The sequence below is a fragment of the Cervus canadensis genome, chromosome 2 (assembly GCF_019320065.1).
Source record: "Cervus canadensis isolate Bull #8, Minnesota chromosome 2, ASM1932006v1, whole genome shotgun sequence".
In the NCBI taxonomy this organism is placed as follows: Eukaryota; Metazoa; Chordata; class Mammalia; order Artiodactyla; family Cervidae; genus Cervus; species Cervus canadensis.
Window position 1 is genome coordinate 41,606,589 of NC_057387.1, and position 21,129 is coordinate 41,627,717.

At 37.7% G+C, this 21,129-nt stretch overlaps 1 protein-coding gene across 7 annotated transcripts in view; it reads right to left on the reverse strand.

Moving 5' to 3' along the window:
• Positions 1-21,129, reverse strand: part of AGL (amylo-alpha-1, 6-glucosidase, 4-alpha-glucanotransferase) — a 99,253-nt gene that overhangs the window by 53,744 nt on the left and 24,380 nt on the right. For all 7 annotated transcript variants that reach the window (XM_043460552.1, XM_043460551.1, XM_043460554.1 and 4 more), the window contains 4 exons: positions 11,257-11,467; positions 8,916-9,082; positions 7,608-7,811; positions 112-293 (listed from right to left, as the gene is read on the reverse strand). In XM_043460552.1, coding sequence (XP_043316487.1) covers positions 112-293; positions 7,608-7,811; positions 8,916-9,082; positions 11,257-11,467 — 764 coding nt within the window. The remainder of the gene's footprint in view (positions 1-111; positions 294-7,607; positions 7,812-8,915; positions 9,083-11,256; positions 11,468-21,129) is intronic.

Sequence of the window (21,129 nt, forward strand, 5' to 3'; positions counted from 1 at the left end):
ATATTATTTAGCACCTTAAAAGACAGGTTCTAAATGATCTTCGAAAGGACACTTAATTTATACTTTAGAAATTATGTACTAAAAGTGTGGTATTCCTCTATACATACTGACATTCATTTGATGATCATTTTCAATCAAAGCAGGTACTCCTCTGTCTTTGTATTTCCCTTCTGCAACGTCACAGGATAAATGCCAAAGTGCTCTGTCTAAGACCCAGGCAGGTTTTAAGTGTGGGGAATTCACAAGGTTATATGCACTTTCTGGATGTTCCTGGAGCCATCTACTATTAGCAGCTTAAAGAAAAAGGAAACATAAAGGATTATCATGTAATTAGACTGAAGTTAGGTTTAAAGCTGAAATAAAATATCAACATCTGTCACTCATTTTCTTATATGTTAGATATCAATATTTTATAATGATACTGTAGTAGTATGAAAACAACTTTTTGGTTATGGTATCCTATCATCTATTTCACCATACATTTTTCTTTTCTGTTGTAAGAGTTTTTAACAGTAAATAGGATCAACACTGATTCATTATATCATCATATTTACTATTATGGTGGGAGTTAAGAAGGGTCTTGTCCTCTGCCTGTTTTGGTGGTCCTTAGGAGAACAATATTTTGGAATGCTCCTTCTAAACCCAAAGGACCTCTTTCCCTTTAAGGTAGACTGGGCTTTTGCCCTGACTTCAAGTTCTCTGACCTTGTTAAAGCAGAAAGTTACCTGCATCTTCAGCTCTGGTTTAGGCTTCTCAGTGTCTGGCTGCTCAGTTGTAGGGCAGGAAAAGAGCCCCTGAAATTTATTCTCCCTCGAAGCTCCTCCTTCTTACTTCTGGTCTCCTAAGTGATAGACCCTTCTTCAGCCCCATCTAGCTCTAGATTCTAGATTTTGCATCCAAAATGTCATTTATATTTTCCCCCCCTACATATCATGTCTTTTTTTGTTATCTGAAGGGGGAGGGAGGTGAGATTCTTTCTTCTGGATCTTTAAATATGCTTGTACCTCCCCAAAGCTATGAATACAAACACACATCTTATCTAAATAGAGTTATTTTCCGAAGTTCTGCAGCGTCTATTAGTATCAAGACCAAACACCTTGAAAACCAACCTGCACCTACTGCTTCCACTTTCTCCCCACACTCTCATTTTCTTCCCACCACACTCTGCTCCCTTATTCACTCAACCATCTACGTGTTATGGAAGCTCTACCCCTGTTGCTCTACTCCAGGCAGATGTGGCCAATATGGCAATGCCCTCTCCTCCCAACTCCTTGTCTAGGGTTAGTTTCATTCTGGGAGACAGAGGCTGCCTGTTTCTCATTCCCTCTAGCTCCAAGCTGTAAAAGCTCTATTCCAGGTTGCAGGCAGAGAAAACCTTGACTCTTTTCCTTCACCAAATGCCAATGTGTAGGGTAACTGTCCTTCTTGAGCTGTGGGGGGCCCAGAATGCTGAGGCTCTACTTGCCCCCCAGACCTGGAGCTTGCTCATAAGGAGGAGGTTCCACATGGGAGAGACAACCAAGAAGATCAGAGACTGATGCCTCCTGCCTGAATACAGTCAGAATGGCTGCCCCAGGAAAAGTGGGCAGTGGCACAGGTGTTCTGCTCAAGAGGCATGACAGGCATTAAGGTTGAAGAGCTCTGCCTGAAAGGACTGAATTTATTTGGCAGAGTGAGTGGAGAACTCTGTGCCTAACAGTGTTGTTGAAAATAACAGAGACCTTGATGAGGCGCAGTTAAGAGAATGCTAATAGCTCCATGATACAAGAAAAACATTAGAACGACCAGAAATTTCATAGAGAGAACCAGGGAAAGAGATTGCTGAGAAGAACCCTACTGGGACCACTGGCAACTATGGGGTTTGGAAAGGCTGGATATGTGTGCTAGGCACCTACTCAGGGGCATCCTGGAAGGACATTAGACTTGAAAGCATTCCTCAAACCACATACACACCCGTCAACACAGGACAGAAAGTCCCTGGCAAAGGGACTTAAATACAACCTCTAACCAAACACTGAGTGAACAATGAAGTACACCCTGACCCAGGGTGAGTTCTAGGAAGCTGGCATTAAAAACAAGTCACATTCACCTCTGGCAGTCTGGAAGACCTTGTGCATGTACAAGGCTAAGCTGTCTTAGCAGTGGTCAGAGAGGGACTTCCAAGCTAACAGTTCAGGTTTATCTTTTTCCATCCTTTTATGGGCAAACTATTTGTATCTTTGAATTTAAAGTATGTGGCATGTAGACAGAATATATTTGAATTTTTTTTTTGGACTCTGACAATACCTTCTTTCAAGATATTACTTTCAAGATTCCCTAAGTCTTTGGCTTTCAAAATGTTTCCTATGATGTGTCTGAGCGTGGTTCTCTTTTGTTTAGGGTTCTTGAAGGTTCCTGAGTCTTAGAATGTGTAAACTGATGCTGAAGGTTTCCATTCTTTCCCCTCCTTCTGGTATTTCCAAATCCTGCATTCCACTGAAGCTCTGTTCATTTTTTTTTCTTTTTTCTTTCTGTTCTTTACATTGCATAGTCACTGTTCACTAATCCTTTCTCCTGTCAACTCAAGTATACTGCTGAACAGCGGTCACTGAATTTTTCAGTTTGGTTATTTACTTTTCAATTTCAGAATTCTCATTTAGGTCTTTAAAAATTTTTTTAATCTATTTATGATATTCTTTCTTGATGGGATATCATCATAAAATCCTCCTTTACAGCTTTAAGTTGGTTTCCTTTAGTTCTCTAAATACATTTATAATACTTGCTTTAAAGTCTGTTTCAAGTAGGACATCTAGGACTTCTCAAAGGTGATTTCTATTGCCTGCTTTTTTCTTGTGTAAGGGTTACACTTTGCTGTTTCTTTACATGTCTCAATTATTTGCTGGGTACTGGTAATTAGATAATATGATTGCAGAAAATCTGGATACTGATCCCATGCCCTCTAGGTCTTTTGGGTTGCTTGTCTGGAATATTTTAGGGAAGTCTACTTCCCCCATAGTGTGTAGCCTCTGAGGTAGTCTATTAAGCTGTCAAGTCTATTAAGCTATTAACACGTCAAGGCAGTATATTGTCACCCTGCTTATTTAACTTATACGCAGAGTACATAATGAGAAACGCTGGGCTGGATGAAGCACAAGCTGGAATCAAGATTGCTGGGAGAAATATCAATACCTTTAGACATGCAGATGACACTACCCTTATGGTAGAAAGCAAAGAAGAAGAAAAGGGCTTCTTGATGAAAATGAAAGAGGAGAGTGAAAAAGTTGGCTTAAAGCTCAATATTCAGAAAACTAAGATCATGACATCTGGTCCCATCACTTCATGGCAAACAGATGGGGAAACAGCGGAAACAGTGACAGAGTTTATTTTTGGGGGCTCCAAAATCACTGCAGATGGTGATTGCCGCCATGAAATTAAAAGACGCTTGCTCTTTGAAAGAAAAGTTATGACCAACCTACACAGCATATTAAAAAGCAGAGACATTACTTTGCCAACAAAGGTCCATCTAGTCAAAGCTATGGTTTTTCCAGTAGTCATGTATGGATGTGAGAGTTGGACTATAAAGAAAGCTGAGTGCTGAAGAATTGGCGCTTTTGTTTTTTTTTTTTTTTTTTTTTTTTTTATTCTTTTTTATTTTTGCATCACTGACTCAGTGGACATCACTTTGAGCAAGCTCCAAGAGTTGATGAAGGACAAGGAAGCCTGGTGTGCTCCAGTCCATGGGGTCCCAAAAAGTTGGACACAATTGAGCAACTGAACAACAAAATCTATACAATGATCTTATCAAGATTCAATTCAGTGACCTTTCTGACTTTTCCCAACCCACCAGCCCTCTTCCTTTCTTCATTTTCTTTCTTATCCAACTTAGAGATAGACTCATCTAAAACTTTTCTGTCCCTCAAGTCTTTTTATTGCTCTCGTCTGCCAGAATTCTAAAACTGGCTGTCAGCATACTCCAAGCCAGCACCTTACCAATTCAGTTCAGTGGGGAAATCCCACACAATAGGGCAGATTAAAGACTATAAATATATGACCATCATCCCAAAGGGGCTTTTAACTAACAACAATGAGTCTACTCTGTCTCTCTTGTCAACTCATTCTCCCCACGTTGGAGGCCAAGGTATTGGAGCTTCAGCTTCAGCATCAGTCCTTCCAATAAATATTCAGGGTTGATTTCCTTTAGGATGGCCTGGTTGGATCTCCTTGCAGTCCAAGGGACTCTCAAGAGTCTTTTCCAGCAGCACAACCCAAAAGCATCAATTCTTCAGTGCTCAGCCTTCTTTTTGGTCCAACTCTCAAATTCTTACACGACTACTGGAAAAACCATACCCTTGACTATACATAAAGAGTAGTCACTGCACCAAGAAGAGGGAGCACTACAACTAGAAAGTAGCTTCCTCAACTAGAGAAAATCGTGCAAAGCAATAAAGACCCAGAGCAGCCAAAAATAAATACTTTTTTAAAATCATTAAAAAAAAAAACAAAACTTAGTAACCAGCTTGATGCTCTTTACACAAGGGAAAACAAACCATAAATTAGGGGATACAGTGCCTCAGAAGCTATGGAACCCTCTTCCCTAGGGATGTCTAGGCTAGAGGGAGTTTTTTGAATTGGCGCTTTTGAACTGTGGTGTTAGAGAAGACTCTTGAGAGTCCCTTGAACTGCAAGGAGGTCCAACTAGTCCATCCTAAAGGAAATCAGTCCTGAATATTCATTGGAAGGACTGATGCTGAAGCTGAAACTCCAATACTTTGCCCATCTGATGTGAAGAACTTACTCTTTTGAAAAGACCCTGATGCTGGGAAAGATCGATTGAAGGCAGGAGGAGAAGAGGATGACAGAGGATGAGATGGTTGGATGGCATCACTGACTCAATGGACATGAGTTTGAGTAAGCTCCGCGAGTTGGTGATGGACAGGGAGGCCTGGAGTGCTATAGTCCATGGGGTCACAAAGAGTCAGACACGACTGAGTGACTGAACTGAACTGAACTGAACTGAATTAAGCTGTCTGCTTCTATTGGTATCAGCTATAACACTCAGCTATTACTCTCCTGAGCTGTTACTGAGGCTGACTGTGCTATGATTTTTTATAAGATTCCAGAGCATAAATTGTACCATAATATGACCCAGTTAAATCTGGGTCCTTTGGCAGGGGTAGTCTTTGAAGCTTGTCTCTGAAGTCCGTTCTGACCGTAGGAAGGCTCTGCTTTACTGTCTCTTTCCTGGTTCTCTCCGTTGGACTACTAGCTGGCCTACGGCATAGGGTATTACCCTCATGAAGATACCAGCCTTCTCCTGATTGTTTACCACTGCTTTCAACAGCGCTCACGGGCATGAGCTTCCCCTGCTATGTGCCAGGTAAAGTTATTCCATTCTGGCTCTGCTTCTACTGCACATCTCTTCCCCTGGGCAGAACATCCATGTCACTGTTCCCCCGCGGGTAGCAGAGACAGTGGCCTCCGGTTTTCTTGGCTTAGCTCTCCAGGTGTGGAACCCCAACCCCACAAGCAAGTTGTGCAAGGGTTCAGTATTCCTGACCTGCTGTGCATGGGGTAGAACTTTCTCTCTATAAATGGGGGCTGGGTGGGGGAAGGGTGTCCCAGATCGCTCATCCGCTCTTGCCTAGAGTAGTTTCTGTAATATAGTGCTGAAAGTGGAAAACAAGAAATGCTGGACACCTGCATTTTTCAACCATAGCGAGAAGGGGAGCCTGGTGTCCTTACAGCACCTGCTAGGAACAGACATATCGTCACTCTGATCTGAGGCAGGGGACAGAGGGAGGAGTGGGTTGTGGTTCAAATGTCATAGACTGACTACTCTTTTTGAGATTTAATAGATTTTCTTGAATACGGGTCTCTCTATATGCTGAATACCCTTAGGACAATTTTCAGAGACTGGTTTTTTAAAAATAATTTGCACCAGTTGTAGCTGTTTTGCAGGGTAGAGGGTCTGTGAAGCACTCATACTGCCATTCTGGAAGTTGACTTCCCCTGGAAAGTAACTTTTTAATGAAAACCTGTTTTGTGGGAAAGATATTATGATATGCAACACTTTTCAAGTAAGGTGGAAGTAATGCTCACTTCTTTTATATTACACAGAATCTCTCAAATGCTTTAGAAATAGTCTCTGACAGAGTCTGTGACCGTACCCCAAATTTTATACTCACTCTGTCCCTTTAGTAACAGAATTCTCAAGGTTCAGTGACAGACATGGCTGACCAGCAAAAGACTACACTGCAAGCTCCTTTATAGCCAGGTGTGACAAGAGACAAAACCCCATCTGATGCAATGTGAGCAGGAGTGATACATACACCAGATCAGGCCCTTAAAAGACATTACTTCCCTTTCCTCATTTCCACTGGGTAGAAGGTGATATCAGGAGCTGGAGTGGCTATGTTTGATGAAGAGTTGGGAGCAAAAGTGCTGGACAGCAGAGCATCATGAGAGAAAGAACTCAGTGCCCTATAACGGGTGGGCTACCACACCAATCTTAGAATGCCTACTTAATTTTTTATAGAAATAAGTATAATTTCAGTCTTATGTTACTATATTTTTCTGTCTCTCTGTTACAGATGCCTAAGTCATATCATAATTTGTATAATTCCATTATGTGGTTTGATAAATTTGATATGAATAATAGTAAAAGATGTCAAAGTGGTTATCAATAATGTCAAATTTTCAAGTGAAGAATATTGAATTCTTGGATATTAGGAAGTCTTCACTGTGAACCCTGATGCTTAGTTTTCAGGTGCAGGCGGAAACAACACACTTTAGAATATACCTACTTTGTCTAACTTTGAATTTTTATTATTATAGTTAGAGATTATTATTTATATTGATGAACTGAATCTTTGAGCTTTTAAATATCTTCATAGTTGCTATGGTTACTTGGGAAATGGTTTTATGACACAGCAGAGATTTTTTTGTTGTTGTTAAATGTTTTGTACCACCTGGAATCCTTGTTGTTTACATATGTAAATCAGTGGTTTTCTGACTTCTCTATACCACAGCAAATAGAAGAGAGTATTTGCAAGGTGCACTCTGATCAGGACTAGCGGCTCCTCCAGGCCCAGCTGCAATGACAGCTGATGTTTCTGAGGAACAGCATCTAGAAGCTTAGAACGTATTTTATGGAACTGGATATTGGAAAGAAATCTGGGACCCAAGACAGGTTAACGGTAGTAACATATGTTAACATGTAAAAGATACAATAAAGTTCTAAGAATTTACCATTAGCTTTCTCTTCAAATAACATCATTCAGTTTTTTCCAAATATATGCTAGGGTACCAGAGCTATCGCTATACAGGATTCATTTGTCGTTCTGGAAAGTATTAATATTGTAAGTTGAAATATGTGGCTTTTTTCCTATGATCATACTTCTGTTTTTATAATCATTACATGTAAAATACTTATGTATTAATTATATCTTCAATTAATACTGCTTTCTTTGAAAAAAAAAGTGATACTATCTCAAGTCATTTTTTAAACTGAAGGACACCTAATCATTACTTGTGTTTTCAAGATTTGTTAAATAAAACAGCAAGGAATGAAATAATTAGCATACAATATTCTCGTTAAAATTAATAGAAGCAGTTAATGAAGTTCATACCAGTATGATTGTAGACAACATCAGTTATACAAAGAACATTCCATTCCTTTTTCAATTTTTGCACCAGCTGCCCAACATCAGTCCAGGTGTACTTTTTATTAGGTCTTGAAAAGTCAGGGTTTAATTCTAACTGATCAGCAAGGGAATAGCATGACCTGGACAGTCCAAGAGTCTGCAGTGGGGTAAAATGAATCATGTTGTAGCCTGCAACACAAGAAAGTAAACAAAGACCGTTAAGAGAAAAGATATACCTAAAACGAAGTATACACATTGTAAGGTTAAACTTCCATGCATGCCTGTGTGCTCAGTGGCTTCAGATGTGTCCGCCTCTGTGTGACCCCATGGACTGTAGCCCCTCAGGCTCCTCTGTCCATGGGTTTCTCCAGGCAAGAATACTGGAGTAGGTTGCTATGTCCTCCTCTAGGGGATCTTCCCAACCCAGGGATCGAACCCACTTCTCCTGTGTCTCCTGCCTTGCAGGCAGATTCTTTACCCACTGAGTCACCTGGGAAGCCCTTAAATTTCCATAAGTAATTCTAAATGGCAAGACAACCATGCCATAGGAGAAGGGGTTAGAGACCTGAGTTCAAATCCTAGCTATACCAGAAGTGATTTAAGCAAGTCTACTGAAATCTTTCAGGATTATCAGTTTCCTCACATATAAGATAGGGATAATGAGATGATGTATTTAAAAAAAAATCACAGAGAGTGCCCAGTTCCTATTAGGGGTTCAATTTATATTTCTGGAATGGATATATTTATATGTAGAAAATATATCCTGTGCAAGTACATCAGTACATCTTTCTCCTAGTTTTAATGTTCCATAGTACTTGTATTCTTTTAGTTATGTCAGGGAACCTCTCATTTCTTTCTTCACTCTACATTCAAGTTGAAAGTAGAAAATTAACACTATGCTTTACTTAAGAGTAAAATATATGGCAGCATATGACTTTCACATTAAACGCTTGTTGAATTAAAATTATATATATGATAATACATTTTCCAACATTTTGGTAGCTTACTAATTTTATATGTCAAAGTAAAGTCTTAAGAGACAATAAAAAAAAGAGAGACAATAATAACCTCATTTTGTCATAGAGTTCCTTAATTATTAAGTTGAACCATATAATTTTCCATTTTTGTAGGTTAAAATAGTCAAATATCAACAAGTTCATAAAGTTCTACCTATTTATATTACTAAATAGATTAAGAAGTGAAATTAAAAGGAAGATTAAAGCCTTTGCAATGTGTATCACAGATGATAATTACATTTATTTTAAAGAAGAGAAGAAAAAAAGCTGGCATTACCTGATTCTTTTGCAACCATAAGTCTGCTTTCCCATTCATCAAAAGGTCCCATACACTTGGCTAAAAACGTCTGGAGAGTAACACAGTCCAAGGGTAACACGTGATTATCAGCACCAACACGTAAAATAGGGTCCACAACTATGTAACCTCCACCACTTTTCTCATTTCTGAGGAAAAAACAAAACAAAAACTTTTCAGTTAGTGACAGGAAAAAAAGTCTCTTCTAACCGTCTAACTGGAAAGTAAATTACCCCATTTTAAAACATATTTTGAAGTCCACAAAATCTTTCTAAAAAGTTGCAGTGAAACTAGTACAGCCACTATGGAGAACAGTGTGGAGATTCCTTAAAAAACTGGAAATAGAACTGCCATATGACCCAGCAATCCCACTGCTGGGCATACACACAAAGGAAACCAGATCTGAGAGAGACACGTGTACCCCAATGTTCACCACAACACTGTTTACAATAGCCAAGACATGGAAGCAACCTAGATGGCCATTGGCAGACGAATGGATAAAAAAACTGTGGTACTCATTATCAGAGAAATGCAAATCAAAACCACAATGAGGTACCATTACACACCAGTCAGGATGGCTGCTATCCAAAAGTCTACAAGCAATAAATGCTGGAGAGGGTGTGGAGAAAAGGGAACCCTCTTACACTGTTGGTGGGAATGCAAACTAGTACAGCCACTGTGGAGAACAGTGGGGAGATTCCTTAAAAAACTGGAAATAGAACTGCCATATGACCCAGCAATCCCACTTCTGGGCATACACACCAAGGAAACCAGATCTGAGGACACGTGCACCCCAATGTTCATCGCAGCACTGTTTATAATAGCCAGGACATGGAAGCAACCTAGATGCCCATCAGCAGACGAATGGATGAGAAAGCTGTGGTACATATACACCATGGAATATTACTCAGCCATTAAAAAGAATTCATTTGAATCAGTTCTAATGAGATGGATGAAACTGGAGCCCATTATACAGAGTGAAGTAAGCCAGAAAGATAAAGACCAATACAGTATACTAACGCATGTATATGGAATTTAAAAGATGGTAACGATAACCCTATATGCAAGACAGAAAAGGAGACACAGATGTATAGAACAGACTTTTGGACTCTATGGGAGAAGGTGAGGGTGGGATGATCTGAGAGAACAGCATCGAAACTTGTGTATTATCAAGGGTGAAACAGATCACCAGTCCAGGTTGGATGCATGAGACAAGTGCTTGGGGCTGGTGCACTGGGATGACCCAGGGGGATGGGATGGGGAGGGAAGTGGGACGGGGGTTCAAGATGGGGAACACATGTAAATCCATGGCTGATTCATGTCAATGTATGGCGAAAACCACTGCAATATTGTAAAATAATTAGCCTCCAACCAAAAAAAATAAAAGAAAAAAAAAAAGAAAACTGTGGTACATATACACAACAGAATATTACTCAGCTATTAAAAAGAATGCATTTGAATCAGTCCTAATGGGGTGGATGAAACTGGAGCCTATTATACAGAATGAAGTAAGTCAGAAAGTAAAACACCAATATAGTATATTAACGCATATATATGGAATTTAGAAAGACGGTAACGATGACTCTATACGTGAAACAGCAAAAGAGACACAGATGTAAAGAACAGACTTTTGGACTCTGTGGCAGGAGGCGAGGGTGGGATGATTTGAGACAATAGCATTGAAACATGTATATTATCATATGTGAAATAGATCGCCAGTCCAGGGTCGATGCATGAGGCAGGGTGCTCAGGGCTGGTGCACTGGGATGACCCTGAGGGGTGGGATGGGGAGGGAAGTGGGAGGGGGGTTCAGGATGGGGGACACACGTATACCCATGGCTGATTCATGTCAATGTATGGCAAAAACCAGTACAATACTGTATAGTAATTAGCCTCTAATTAAAATAAATTAATTAATTAAAAAATAAAGAAAAGTGAAAAAAAAAAGTTGCAGTGAAACTCAATGGAAAAGCCACATTTTATCCTTTTCCAGATATAATAATATAAACAAGGCATACATATATATCTAATAATATTGCTTTAAGGAAAAAATCTCTACTAAAATCTGTCAATAATAATAGGGCACATAAGTGAATAGAATGCTATAACCAGGTTGAATGAAAATACTAAATAATAATACTTTGAATATGCAATGAGGCTTACAATTCCTACCTAGAAACTAAAGAATTATATTCTATTGCATCCTAAGAAACTCCTGTAAAAACTGCATTGCCATAGTTCATATGATAACTTGTTACAAGTTAGATAACATCAAGTTAGAGAATAAATTAACTTTTTTTCATATACAGAACACCTGACTTACCCTTGAAGGAAGTAATACTGAAATGATCCAGCTTGTTGAAGATTAAGTTTACAGTATTTATCAGAATCATCTTCTCTTTCTGTTGGATTTTCCCATTCCAGGGAATGGAATTTTTCTCGATTAAATGCTTCTCCAGAAAGTGGGTAATTTGTATACACAGTAACTGCTTTTCCCTGTAAAGTTGGGCCCAATCGGAACTGCAGTTCAAACCCTAAACATAAAGCACATTTCAATAAACTCATTGCAGACCTTAAATTACCACATTAAAAAGATGTTTTACTTAAAGTATTATGAAAATAATGATTTCTCAACTATGTTTAAAAGAATTCCAAATACTTAATGCTGTTTTTGGAACTACTTTGCATTCTAATTTAGCTTAATTTTGCACTTTAACATACAGTATACACCATAGAACTGTCTGCTCTGTACTGCCCTTCTCTTCTCCTGGAAATGTATACTCCTAGTTGCATGGCTACTTTGGGATATGCAAGTTATTACACGATCTCATTCCCCAGCATTCCCACGAGCCCCTCACCCGCTTCCAAACCCCCACCTCCACTTCCTGAATTGACTGCTCAGACGTGGACATCTAATCAGAGACTCAGTGGTATTTTTCAAGCTGAAACAGAGAAAGTGAGTTTCTCTGTGGTATCAGAGTCTGTGATAATACGTAAAAGTTGGGAGATCACAGGACAACCATCTTACCAGATAGAGCAGGCCCATCTTCCCCGAGAGAAGTCAACCTCTAGAGAGCAGAATTCAGATTTCTAACAAGAGTCTTAAAGGCATTTGAGCCCCTGATAACAATTATTCTCAATGTCTGCTCAAATTCAGAGATGTGATAATAGAGAGTTAACAAGTGGTTGTGTAGAGCTGAGTGGCATGGGGTGGTGCGGAACTCTGATTTGCAGTGTTTGTTGACTTCTAGAGAAAACAATCTCACCATGGTCAACATCAAGCTACCAACATGACATCACTGAACATGGACCTGGGAAGAGATACTCACCATCAGCTCTTGACAGCCAACACAAGCAACTCCAGCATATTACAGCCTCTATCCCTGCTCTTCATGGTTTACTTACTTAAGCCTTTCTTGGAATTCTGAAAGCCAAAACATTCTCTCTTTTGCCTTAGTTTGACTATCTCTATTAAAATATTTCTGAGATGTCTGTACTATATTACAAGTCTTTGGCCATAAGAAGAGAAAAATTAACACATTATAGTCATAACTACTGCAAAAGAAAAATGTTTACTGGCTCCAGGCAAACTTTGATTATAATTATTAGAATGTGAACATTCTGACTATAGTACAGTCTATCAGAAACATCAGGCACATAAATTTTAAATGTGTGTGTAATATTTAAAAATTGAGGGCAGGAGGAGAAGGGGGTGGCAGAAAATGAAATGGTTGGATGGCATTGCTGATGCGATCGACATGATTTTGAGCAAACTCTGGGAGATACTGAAGGACATGGAAGCCTGGTGTGCTGCAGTCCATGGGGCCGCAAAGAGTTGGACATGACTGTGTGACTGGAAAACAATATTTAATTAATAATGGGAAATAATAACTGATGAAGGTAGGAAAATTTAGTTTTACTGGTTATAATCTTCAAGTTTAAGAATCTTTTTGAGAAGAAAGAAGTACAGTAATAGCTAAGGGACAAAAATCAGAGCAGAGTAGGGAGGAAAGAAGTGATGGTAAGGAGCTGGTAGCAACTTTAAATAGGATGATTATTGAGAAGTTGAAGGGCTCGGGAGAAGTGAACAAGTTAGCCTTGTGTTTAATCATGACCATGGAGGGAAAGTGCTGACCAAGCAAAAAGGAAACAGAAAGCATAAAGGACCCAAGGTCGAAGCATGCCTGGTGGTTCCAGAAATAGCAAGAAGCTCTACATGGTCAGACTGGAGCAAGCTGGGGGAGGAATAGTATGGTAAGAGGAAAGAAAGTAACAAGGGAGTCAGATCATGCAGAGACTTGAAGGCCACGGTAAGGATTTTGGCTTCTCCACTGACTCATTTGAGTCAGTGGACAGTTTAGAGCAGGAGTGACAGGACCTAACTTGTGTATTAAAAATATCCTTCTGAAGATATCTGCTCCTGGCCATAATGGAGTAATTGGAACTAGACTTGCCCTCTTCTGATAAACTAAAAGAACTATATGAAACAGCTGTTCTCAAAAAAAGGTAGAGAAGAACTGTGATGCCTGAGATTTTCTATAAACTTTTTAGCTTTCACACTAGAGGACCTTTCTGGGCTGCGACACAGGGGGCAGAAATAGTAATCTCACTGAGCTGAAGAGACAGAGATTAGTGCTTGGGAAGGGTGAAGAGAATGCAATTTTCAGGGCAGAGTATGAGAAGAAGGGAGTTAAACAACGAAAGAACTCCACAAATTTACCTAGAGTCATGTTGAATCTGCCTGAAAACTAAACTGTACACAAATAGGGTTTGACGACATGAGGTGAGGTTGGGAAAAGAACAACTAGTGGAAGCTGTAAATTGAACAATTCCTAGTGCTCACCCAGGTCTGGGATACATTACAATTTTTAAGCAGCCAGAATTAAGGACACCTTGTTGAACAGCTGTTTTATTCAAGGGAGTCATGTCTTAAATAACAGGGTTAAAGTGGTCCTGGAGTACAAACTAATATAAACCTATCCTATCAAAGCTTAAAAACAAGCCTCAAAAGGATTAAGTTGATCCACAAATAATGTAAATGACTTCTAAAATAAAACTCATCACTCCTTTAAAGCAAGAAAACAATTCAGAGATAAAAACAGAACACCTACAATGTCCAGCATCCAATAAAAAAACTGCCGAACAGAAACAGGAGGTAGGGGAGTTGACCACACAGATATCTGGAATAGGGCATTCCACATAGAGGAAACAGAGATCTAAACGGCTTGCAAATGCTGCTTCTGGCAAAGACGGAATAACAGGGATTGGATTTACCATTTTCCCCAAAACTTGAAAGAAACCAACAATTAAAAAAAAAATCAGACAAAATATATGAACTGATAATTTTTCAAGTCCCTGATGTTAGGCAACAAGTCAGTGATCCCTGAGAGATGGAAAGTAAACAAGATGAGCCTTATAACTGCCCTATCTTGAAAGATTTTACAGGATGGGGCACTGGGAGAAGGGACCCAGGCAGACCTCAACTGACTTCCTGTGTTGAAGAGGCGGATCTAAGGACTTGTGGAGATCAAGGCAGTGAAGAGTTTTCAGACGAGAGTAGCGGATGAAGACAAGAAAGCTGCACACAGAGAGAATTCCAGAGATCTGGAAAAGGTATTCCTGGAGTATTCAGAAGAGTACTAGCCAGTGCATGTCTGGGAGGAAAAATACCTGAGACCAGGAACAGAGTTTGTTCTCACCAGCTAGACTGAGAACATTCACGAGGCACTGGGTAGAAAGTTCAGAAGGATCTTGCTTTCAGCAGTGGGGAATAATGAGCCTGAGACAGGGCACAGGTCTAGACTGGCTTAACGAAACATAGAAGTAAAACTCAAAAAGACAGTAATATTTCCAAGTAACTTAACTTCACTCCAGAACAAAGACCAAGAATATTTATATGAATCCCAAAATACCTATCACTCAACAAGGTAAAATTAATAATGTCTGGCATCCAAACAAAAATTACAAGACATACAAAGAAGGAGGAAAACACAATCCATGACTGACACAGATGTTGAACTAGTAGACAAGGAAGGACTTCAGTTATCAAAACTGTATTTCATATGTTCAAAAAGTTGGGTCCATACATGGAAAATATTAAGAAAAAATAAAAAAGATAAAAATTAAGCTTTTAGAGATTAAAACTACAACACCTGAGAATGAAAAATACAGGCAACAGAATTAAGGGATGGTGAGACATGACAGAAAAAGCAGAGTAGTGAATTTCAAGGCACAGGAATAGAAACTATGTAAAAAGCAACAGAGAGAGAAAAAAGAAACTAAAAAATTGAAAAAGTATCAGACAATTCAAGTGATTTAACAGAAGTGTAATTAGATTACTCACAGGAGAGAAGAAAAGAGACAAATTATTTGAAGAAATAACAGGTAAACATTCCCCAATTTGATGAAAAAAACAAACTTACAGATCTAAGAATTTAATAGTCTTAATCCAAGAAATATGAAGAATATTACACCAAAGAGCATCAGTATCAAATTGCTCAAAACTAGGGACAATGAGAATATTTTATAAGCAGCCAGAGAGGAAAAAAGACAGAGTATGTACAGAGGAGCAAGGAAAAGAATGACAGCAGAATTCTCATGGACAACAGTGCAAGAAAGAAGAGCCACATCTATAAAAGTTTTAAAGAAAGAAGTGGAGCCACATCTATAAAAGTTTTAAAAAATTCTAACAGTTGACCTAGAATTCTATACTTGGTGGAAATATATTTCAAAAACAACAGTGATAAGAGTCAGGTTTTTCACTGTCAGAGAAAGATGTTATAAATAAGCAAGGGAGACAGATACAATGAACCCTGCTATGGTGATATGATATGCCATGGTGATATGATATGATATGGTGATATGATATGATATGCCAGGCTGGATGAAGCACAAGCCAGGAGAAATATCAATAACCTCAGGTATGCAGATGACACTACCTTATGGCAGAAAGCAAAGAAGAACTAAAGAGCATCTTGATGAAAGTGAAAGAGGAGAGTGAAAAAGTTGGCTTAAAACTCAACATTCAGAAAACAAAGATCATGGCATCTGGTCCCATCACTTCATGGCAAACAGATGGGGAAACAGTAGAAACAACGACAGACTTTATTGTGGGGGGCTCCAAAATCACTGTGACTGCAGCCATGAAATTAAAAGACACTTGCTCCTTGGAAGAAAAGTTATGACCAACCTAGACAGCATATTAAAAAGCAGAGACATTACTTTGCCAACAAAGGTCCCTCTAGTCAAAGCTATGGTTTTTCCAGTAGTCATGGATGGATGTGAGAGTTGGACTATAAAGAAAACTGAGAGCCAAAGAATTGATGCTTTTGAATTGTGGTGCTGGAAAAGACTCTTGAGTGTCCCTTGAACCGCAAGGAGATCCAACCAGTCCATCCTAAAGGAAATCAGTCCTGAATATTCACTGGATGGACTGATGCTGAAGCTGAAACTCCAGTACTTTGGCCACCTGATGTGAAGAACTGACTCACTATAAAAGACCCTAATGCTGGGAAAGATTGAAGGCAGAAGGAGAAGGGGATGACAGAGGATGAGATGGTTGGATGGCATCACTGACTCAATGGACATGAGTTTGAGCAAGCTCTGGGAGTTGGTGATGGACAGGCAGGCCTGGTGTGCTGCAGTCCATGGGGTCGCAAAGAGTCAGAAATGACTGAGCGACTGAAGTGAACTGAACTGACGGTGATATGAATCAGAAATATGAGTAAGAACTGCTATTTATTCATATATAAAGAATGTCAGTTTGGTTCAAGGCAAATCATGAAGTAGAGAACATGTAGATATATTTCAGTCAGTCTAAAATCACTCTTTGGAAGAAATAAATCTCTCACAGTGCTGTTTGAGAGGTGGTAAATTCTACAGCACAATATTAAACATGGGTAAGACATTCTTTGTGAAGAAAAGATACCAGCAGAATATGTAAGAGAATGCTGGACTCTTCCAGTTTATTCTAATCCAATTAAAATACTTATATATTTGTCAAGAGAAACATGAATGTTCTGTTTTAAATCCTGCAATATGAATAATATGAGGGAATAGATGTTCTAGGAATTCCTAGAAAAAATTATAATTTATAATTAAGTGATAAGTATTGCTAACTGTATTCTTGGGTTGGACCAAAATATGGATATAAATTTACTCATAGTAAATGGATTTGGCAAGCAAGAAACAAATTATTCAAAAGGAGTTATCAAGTAACTTTGCCAAAATTGAGGGACTCACTTTTACTCCTCACACTACACAGTGAAACTAATAATTTTTTCCAAGTAGCTACATGCACAAATTTTTCTATAAGGCAATTTGGCACAAATATACTAAGAATATTAATAAAGTTTATATTACTGGCTAATAATTTCATAAAGACATTTATGTTATTGGCAGTTAATCAGTGATATAAACATAGATGATACATAAGGATGTTCATCACAGTTTCATTTATTATAACTAAACTCACAACAAATAAAATATATAATGATTAAGAATGATTAAATAAATCATGGTACAAATGGTATTCTGTAAGCAGGTATATTACAAAGCCACTATAAATCATATTATCAAGGGACATTTAATAATATGTTACTTTCAATATTTTGTTACATTTTATGTGTCTATATAGATCTTCTGAAATCCTTTCTGGGAAAAAGTATGATGACATATGGCAGTAAGCAGGGAGATGGAATTTACACATCATGATACTATAAGCAGGTATTAAAAGTATTTAGACAGTAAAAATCCAATTTGGTTTTGAAACAAAAAGCACAGGAAAAAGACTTTTATGCCTTTTTATAATTTTGTAATTGGGAAACATCATTTTTATACTAGAGCTATTATTATGAAGAGATAGACTGAGAAGTAAATTGCCCAAAGGATTAAAATATGAAGTTTTAATACTTAGGTGATTTTGAGAACTACATTTCCAAGAATTGTTAAGTTTATTACAGAAGTAATGGTGTCATTATGAAGTACAAATATCAGAGATCAGCTATCTGAGCACAGTTAAACAACCTGCCCCCTGTTCAGCTTATACAAATATTGTTTTTATAATTACACAAGGATTCAGAGAACTTGTAGTACAAAGGTTAAAACTCATCCAAAACCTCTAAACCGGATTTGGATCAGTGGTCTACCTTCGGAACAAAATGACAAGTATTCTCCAAATACGAATATTTACTTATATAATATACATTATGATAATTTAATAGATTATATAATTTATAAAACACAAAATAAGGACAAGATGTAAATAATAACAATATTTTAAATAATTAATTTTATTTATTAGTTAATGGAACAAATCTTTTAACTCACTAAAAATTAGTAATATCTCTCATAAAAGTAATGTGATTAAATACATTTCATTAATTTTAAGTCTTGGTTTAATATTTTGTGATAAAGTAATTTAAAGTCCTGTTTATTTAGTTTATTTAGTGGTCTCAGATCTGAAAAAAAAATGTAACACAAAGATACCCGAATCCTAATGGATAAAGTTCTTGGTAGCTATGTTTACTAATCCATGATCTTAACTTTTCAAATCCATTCATTAATTATGCAAATATTTTCATTGAAATGTGCTTGCAAATATATATATATATATTTCCCTGACATATATCAATTGTTTTTACAAGCTAAAGAGATGTCCCATTTTATATATTAAAGAGGTGATCTGAAAACCAACTAAAATTCTTTATTGGGTAGATTTCAAACAGATCAGAAAACTTTGTTATCAGTTTTTAAATTGAGTGGATATTCATTCATTTATGTGGGTGAAATCATATGATGGAATCATTACTAAAAATACATATTTAAAATGCTCTCCCTGTAGCAAGGGTTGGTAAAGTATATCCCCTATCTTTAAATAAAGTTTTATTGGAACACACCACTCATTTATGTATTATCTATGCTGCTTTCATAGTACAATGGTCAAGTTGAGCTGCTGCAATTGAAACCATGTGGCCTGCAAAGCTGAAAGTATTTGCCACTTGAACCTTTATAGGAAAGAAATGTGCTGAACTCTACGGCATCAATTTCCAGCAAAAGCAGTTTACTTTCTCATTCATGTTTACCTTAGAGTTAGACTGTGTTTAATTTTTCTGAGAATATTTTCCAAATACATTGTAGAAAGCTACATGTCATTTCTGAAAAGGACAAAAACAGCACATTTCAAACACTCTCCAACTCATCTTTAAGTTTGACAACCTCTAGAGATAAAACAGAAATTTACGGTTACATTGCTTCTCATTACAAAGTGTGGTAAAGATTCTACTATTTAAGATTATATAACTTGCATATCTACTTAACCTGGCTTAGATAAAAGTATAATTCATGGCAACATAAAGTAAACAAATCAGTGACACCGTGACTGTCAACCTCTTGTAGACCTATAACCTCCACTTTTTCTTCAGAATATATCTTTTTTGTTTATAACTCAACTAACATATGAACCAAGAGCATCAATATCAATTCATATATTAGCAAAATTTAATTATTTTTATATTAAAACATTTTTTTTTGGTTGTGCCACACAGCTTATGGGATGTTAGTTCCCTGACCAGGGATCAAACCTCGGTCCTTGACAGTGATAACACAGAAACCTAACCATTGGACCACCAGGGAATTTCTCTTAACTTATTTTAACTAATCAAAATAGGTAGATACATAGACAAAAGGAAAGAGAGAAGAGAAAGAAAATTAAATCCTATTCTTTCTATATCCTGATAAGCAGTGCACAGCTGAAAGGGTATATACAGCCACTCTGTAACCTCAAATCCATATTCTTGAAACTAAAATTTTTACATACAGTAAATGAAATATCAGAATACCTAGAGTATGTCAGTTTCCATAATTAATAGCTCAGTTTGCTAAAATTAGCTTAGCCACGGCAGTACATGGTGTGGCTATCTTATTCCTCACACACTAGGAATACTCTACTCAGATTAGCCATTTCCCTCTTGCAGGCAATGAAACTAGCAAGGTGAGAAATTACACTATTACTGTAAACTAAGTTTCTCTATCTCATTCTCTCCACTTCATTTATAGAAACTTGACCCCTAGTCAAGGAACCTTTATAAATGTTTTCTTTCAAAACAAGTAAAAATTGAAATTTGACTAACCTACATAAAAAAATGGAAGAATCCCACGTTTGAGAAATAAAGACTTTTACTCATTATTCTACCACTCAATGAGATAGGAAAGACAGGGAAAGGCTAATTACTTGGTCTTGTACTTGTTAAATTAGAAGAGTCTATAGAGATGTTAGCCTTGAAAATGAGGAGGAATCATTTCTTAGGGAAAAGTGAAAAGGAAAGAAAAATGAAGAAGGGCTTGGTGAAAGAACCAAAATTTGCCAGAGCTTTTCTTTACAACTAATTGGTCACCAAGTCCTATGAATTTTAAAATGTCTTATACTCTGTGCCCTCTTTTTTTAAACTCTAATGTAGTTAAACCAGACATGTTTGTAAAATAGTCTTCTCCATAATTTCTTGCCTCCAATGTCCCTTCTCTTCATCTTTCACAGTACAATTATCTTCTAAAATAATACAGTGAATCATTACTGCACAAAAAATTCAACATGCTCCCATTTATATCATTTGGATGAATTTACTGGCTTTAATCAGAGTTACAGGGTCAACCATATTATTCAGAGCTCCTTCTTCAAACAGCTAGGCTAACTTTAACTGGCACTTTAGTAGTGATCACCTAGCAAGGATTTATTAGCTGTTGTACACTGCACTACATTTGTAATACTGCTTCTGTCTTTACAGATTGTAAACTATAGTTGGACACTAAGATTTTAGACACTGCTATACCGTTAAGCTATGGTTTTTCCAGTGGTCATGTATGGATGTGAGAATTGGACTGTGAAGAAAGCTGAGTGCCAAAGAATTGATGCTTTTGAACTGTGGTGTTGGAGAAGACTGTTGAGAGTCCCTTGGACTGCAAGGAGATCCAACCTGTCCATTCTAAAGATCAGTCCTGCGTGTTCATTGGAAGGACTGATGCTAAAGCTGAAACTCCAATACTTTGGCCACCTCATGAGAAGAGTTGACTCATTGGAAAAGACCCTGATGCTGGGAGGGATTGAGGGCAGGAGGAGAAGGGGACGACAGAGGATGAGATGGCTGGATGGTATCACCGACTCGATGGACATGAGTTTGGGTAGACTCCAGGAGTTGGTGAT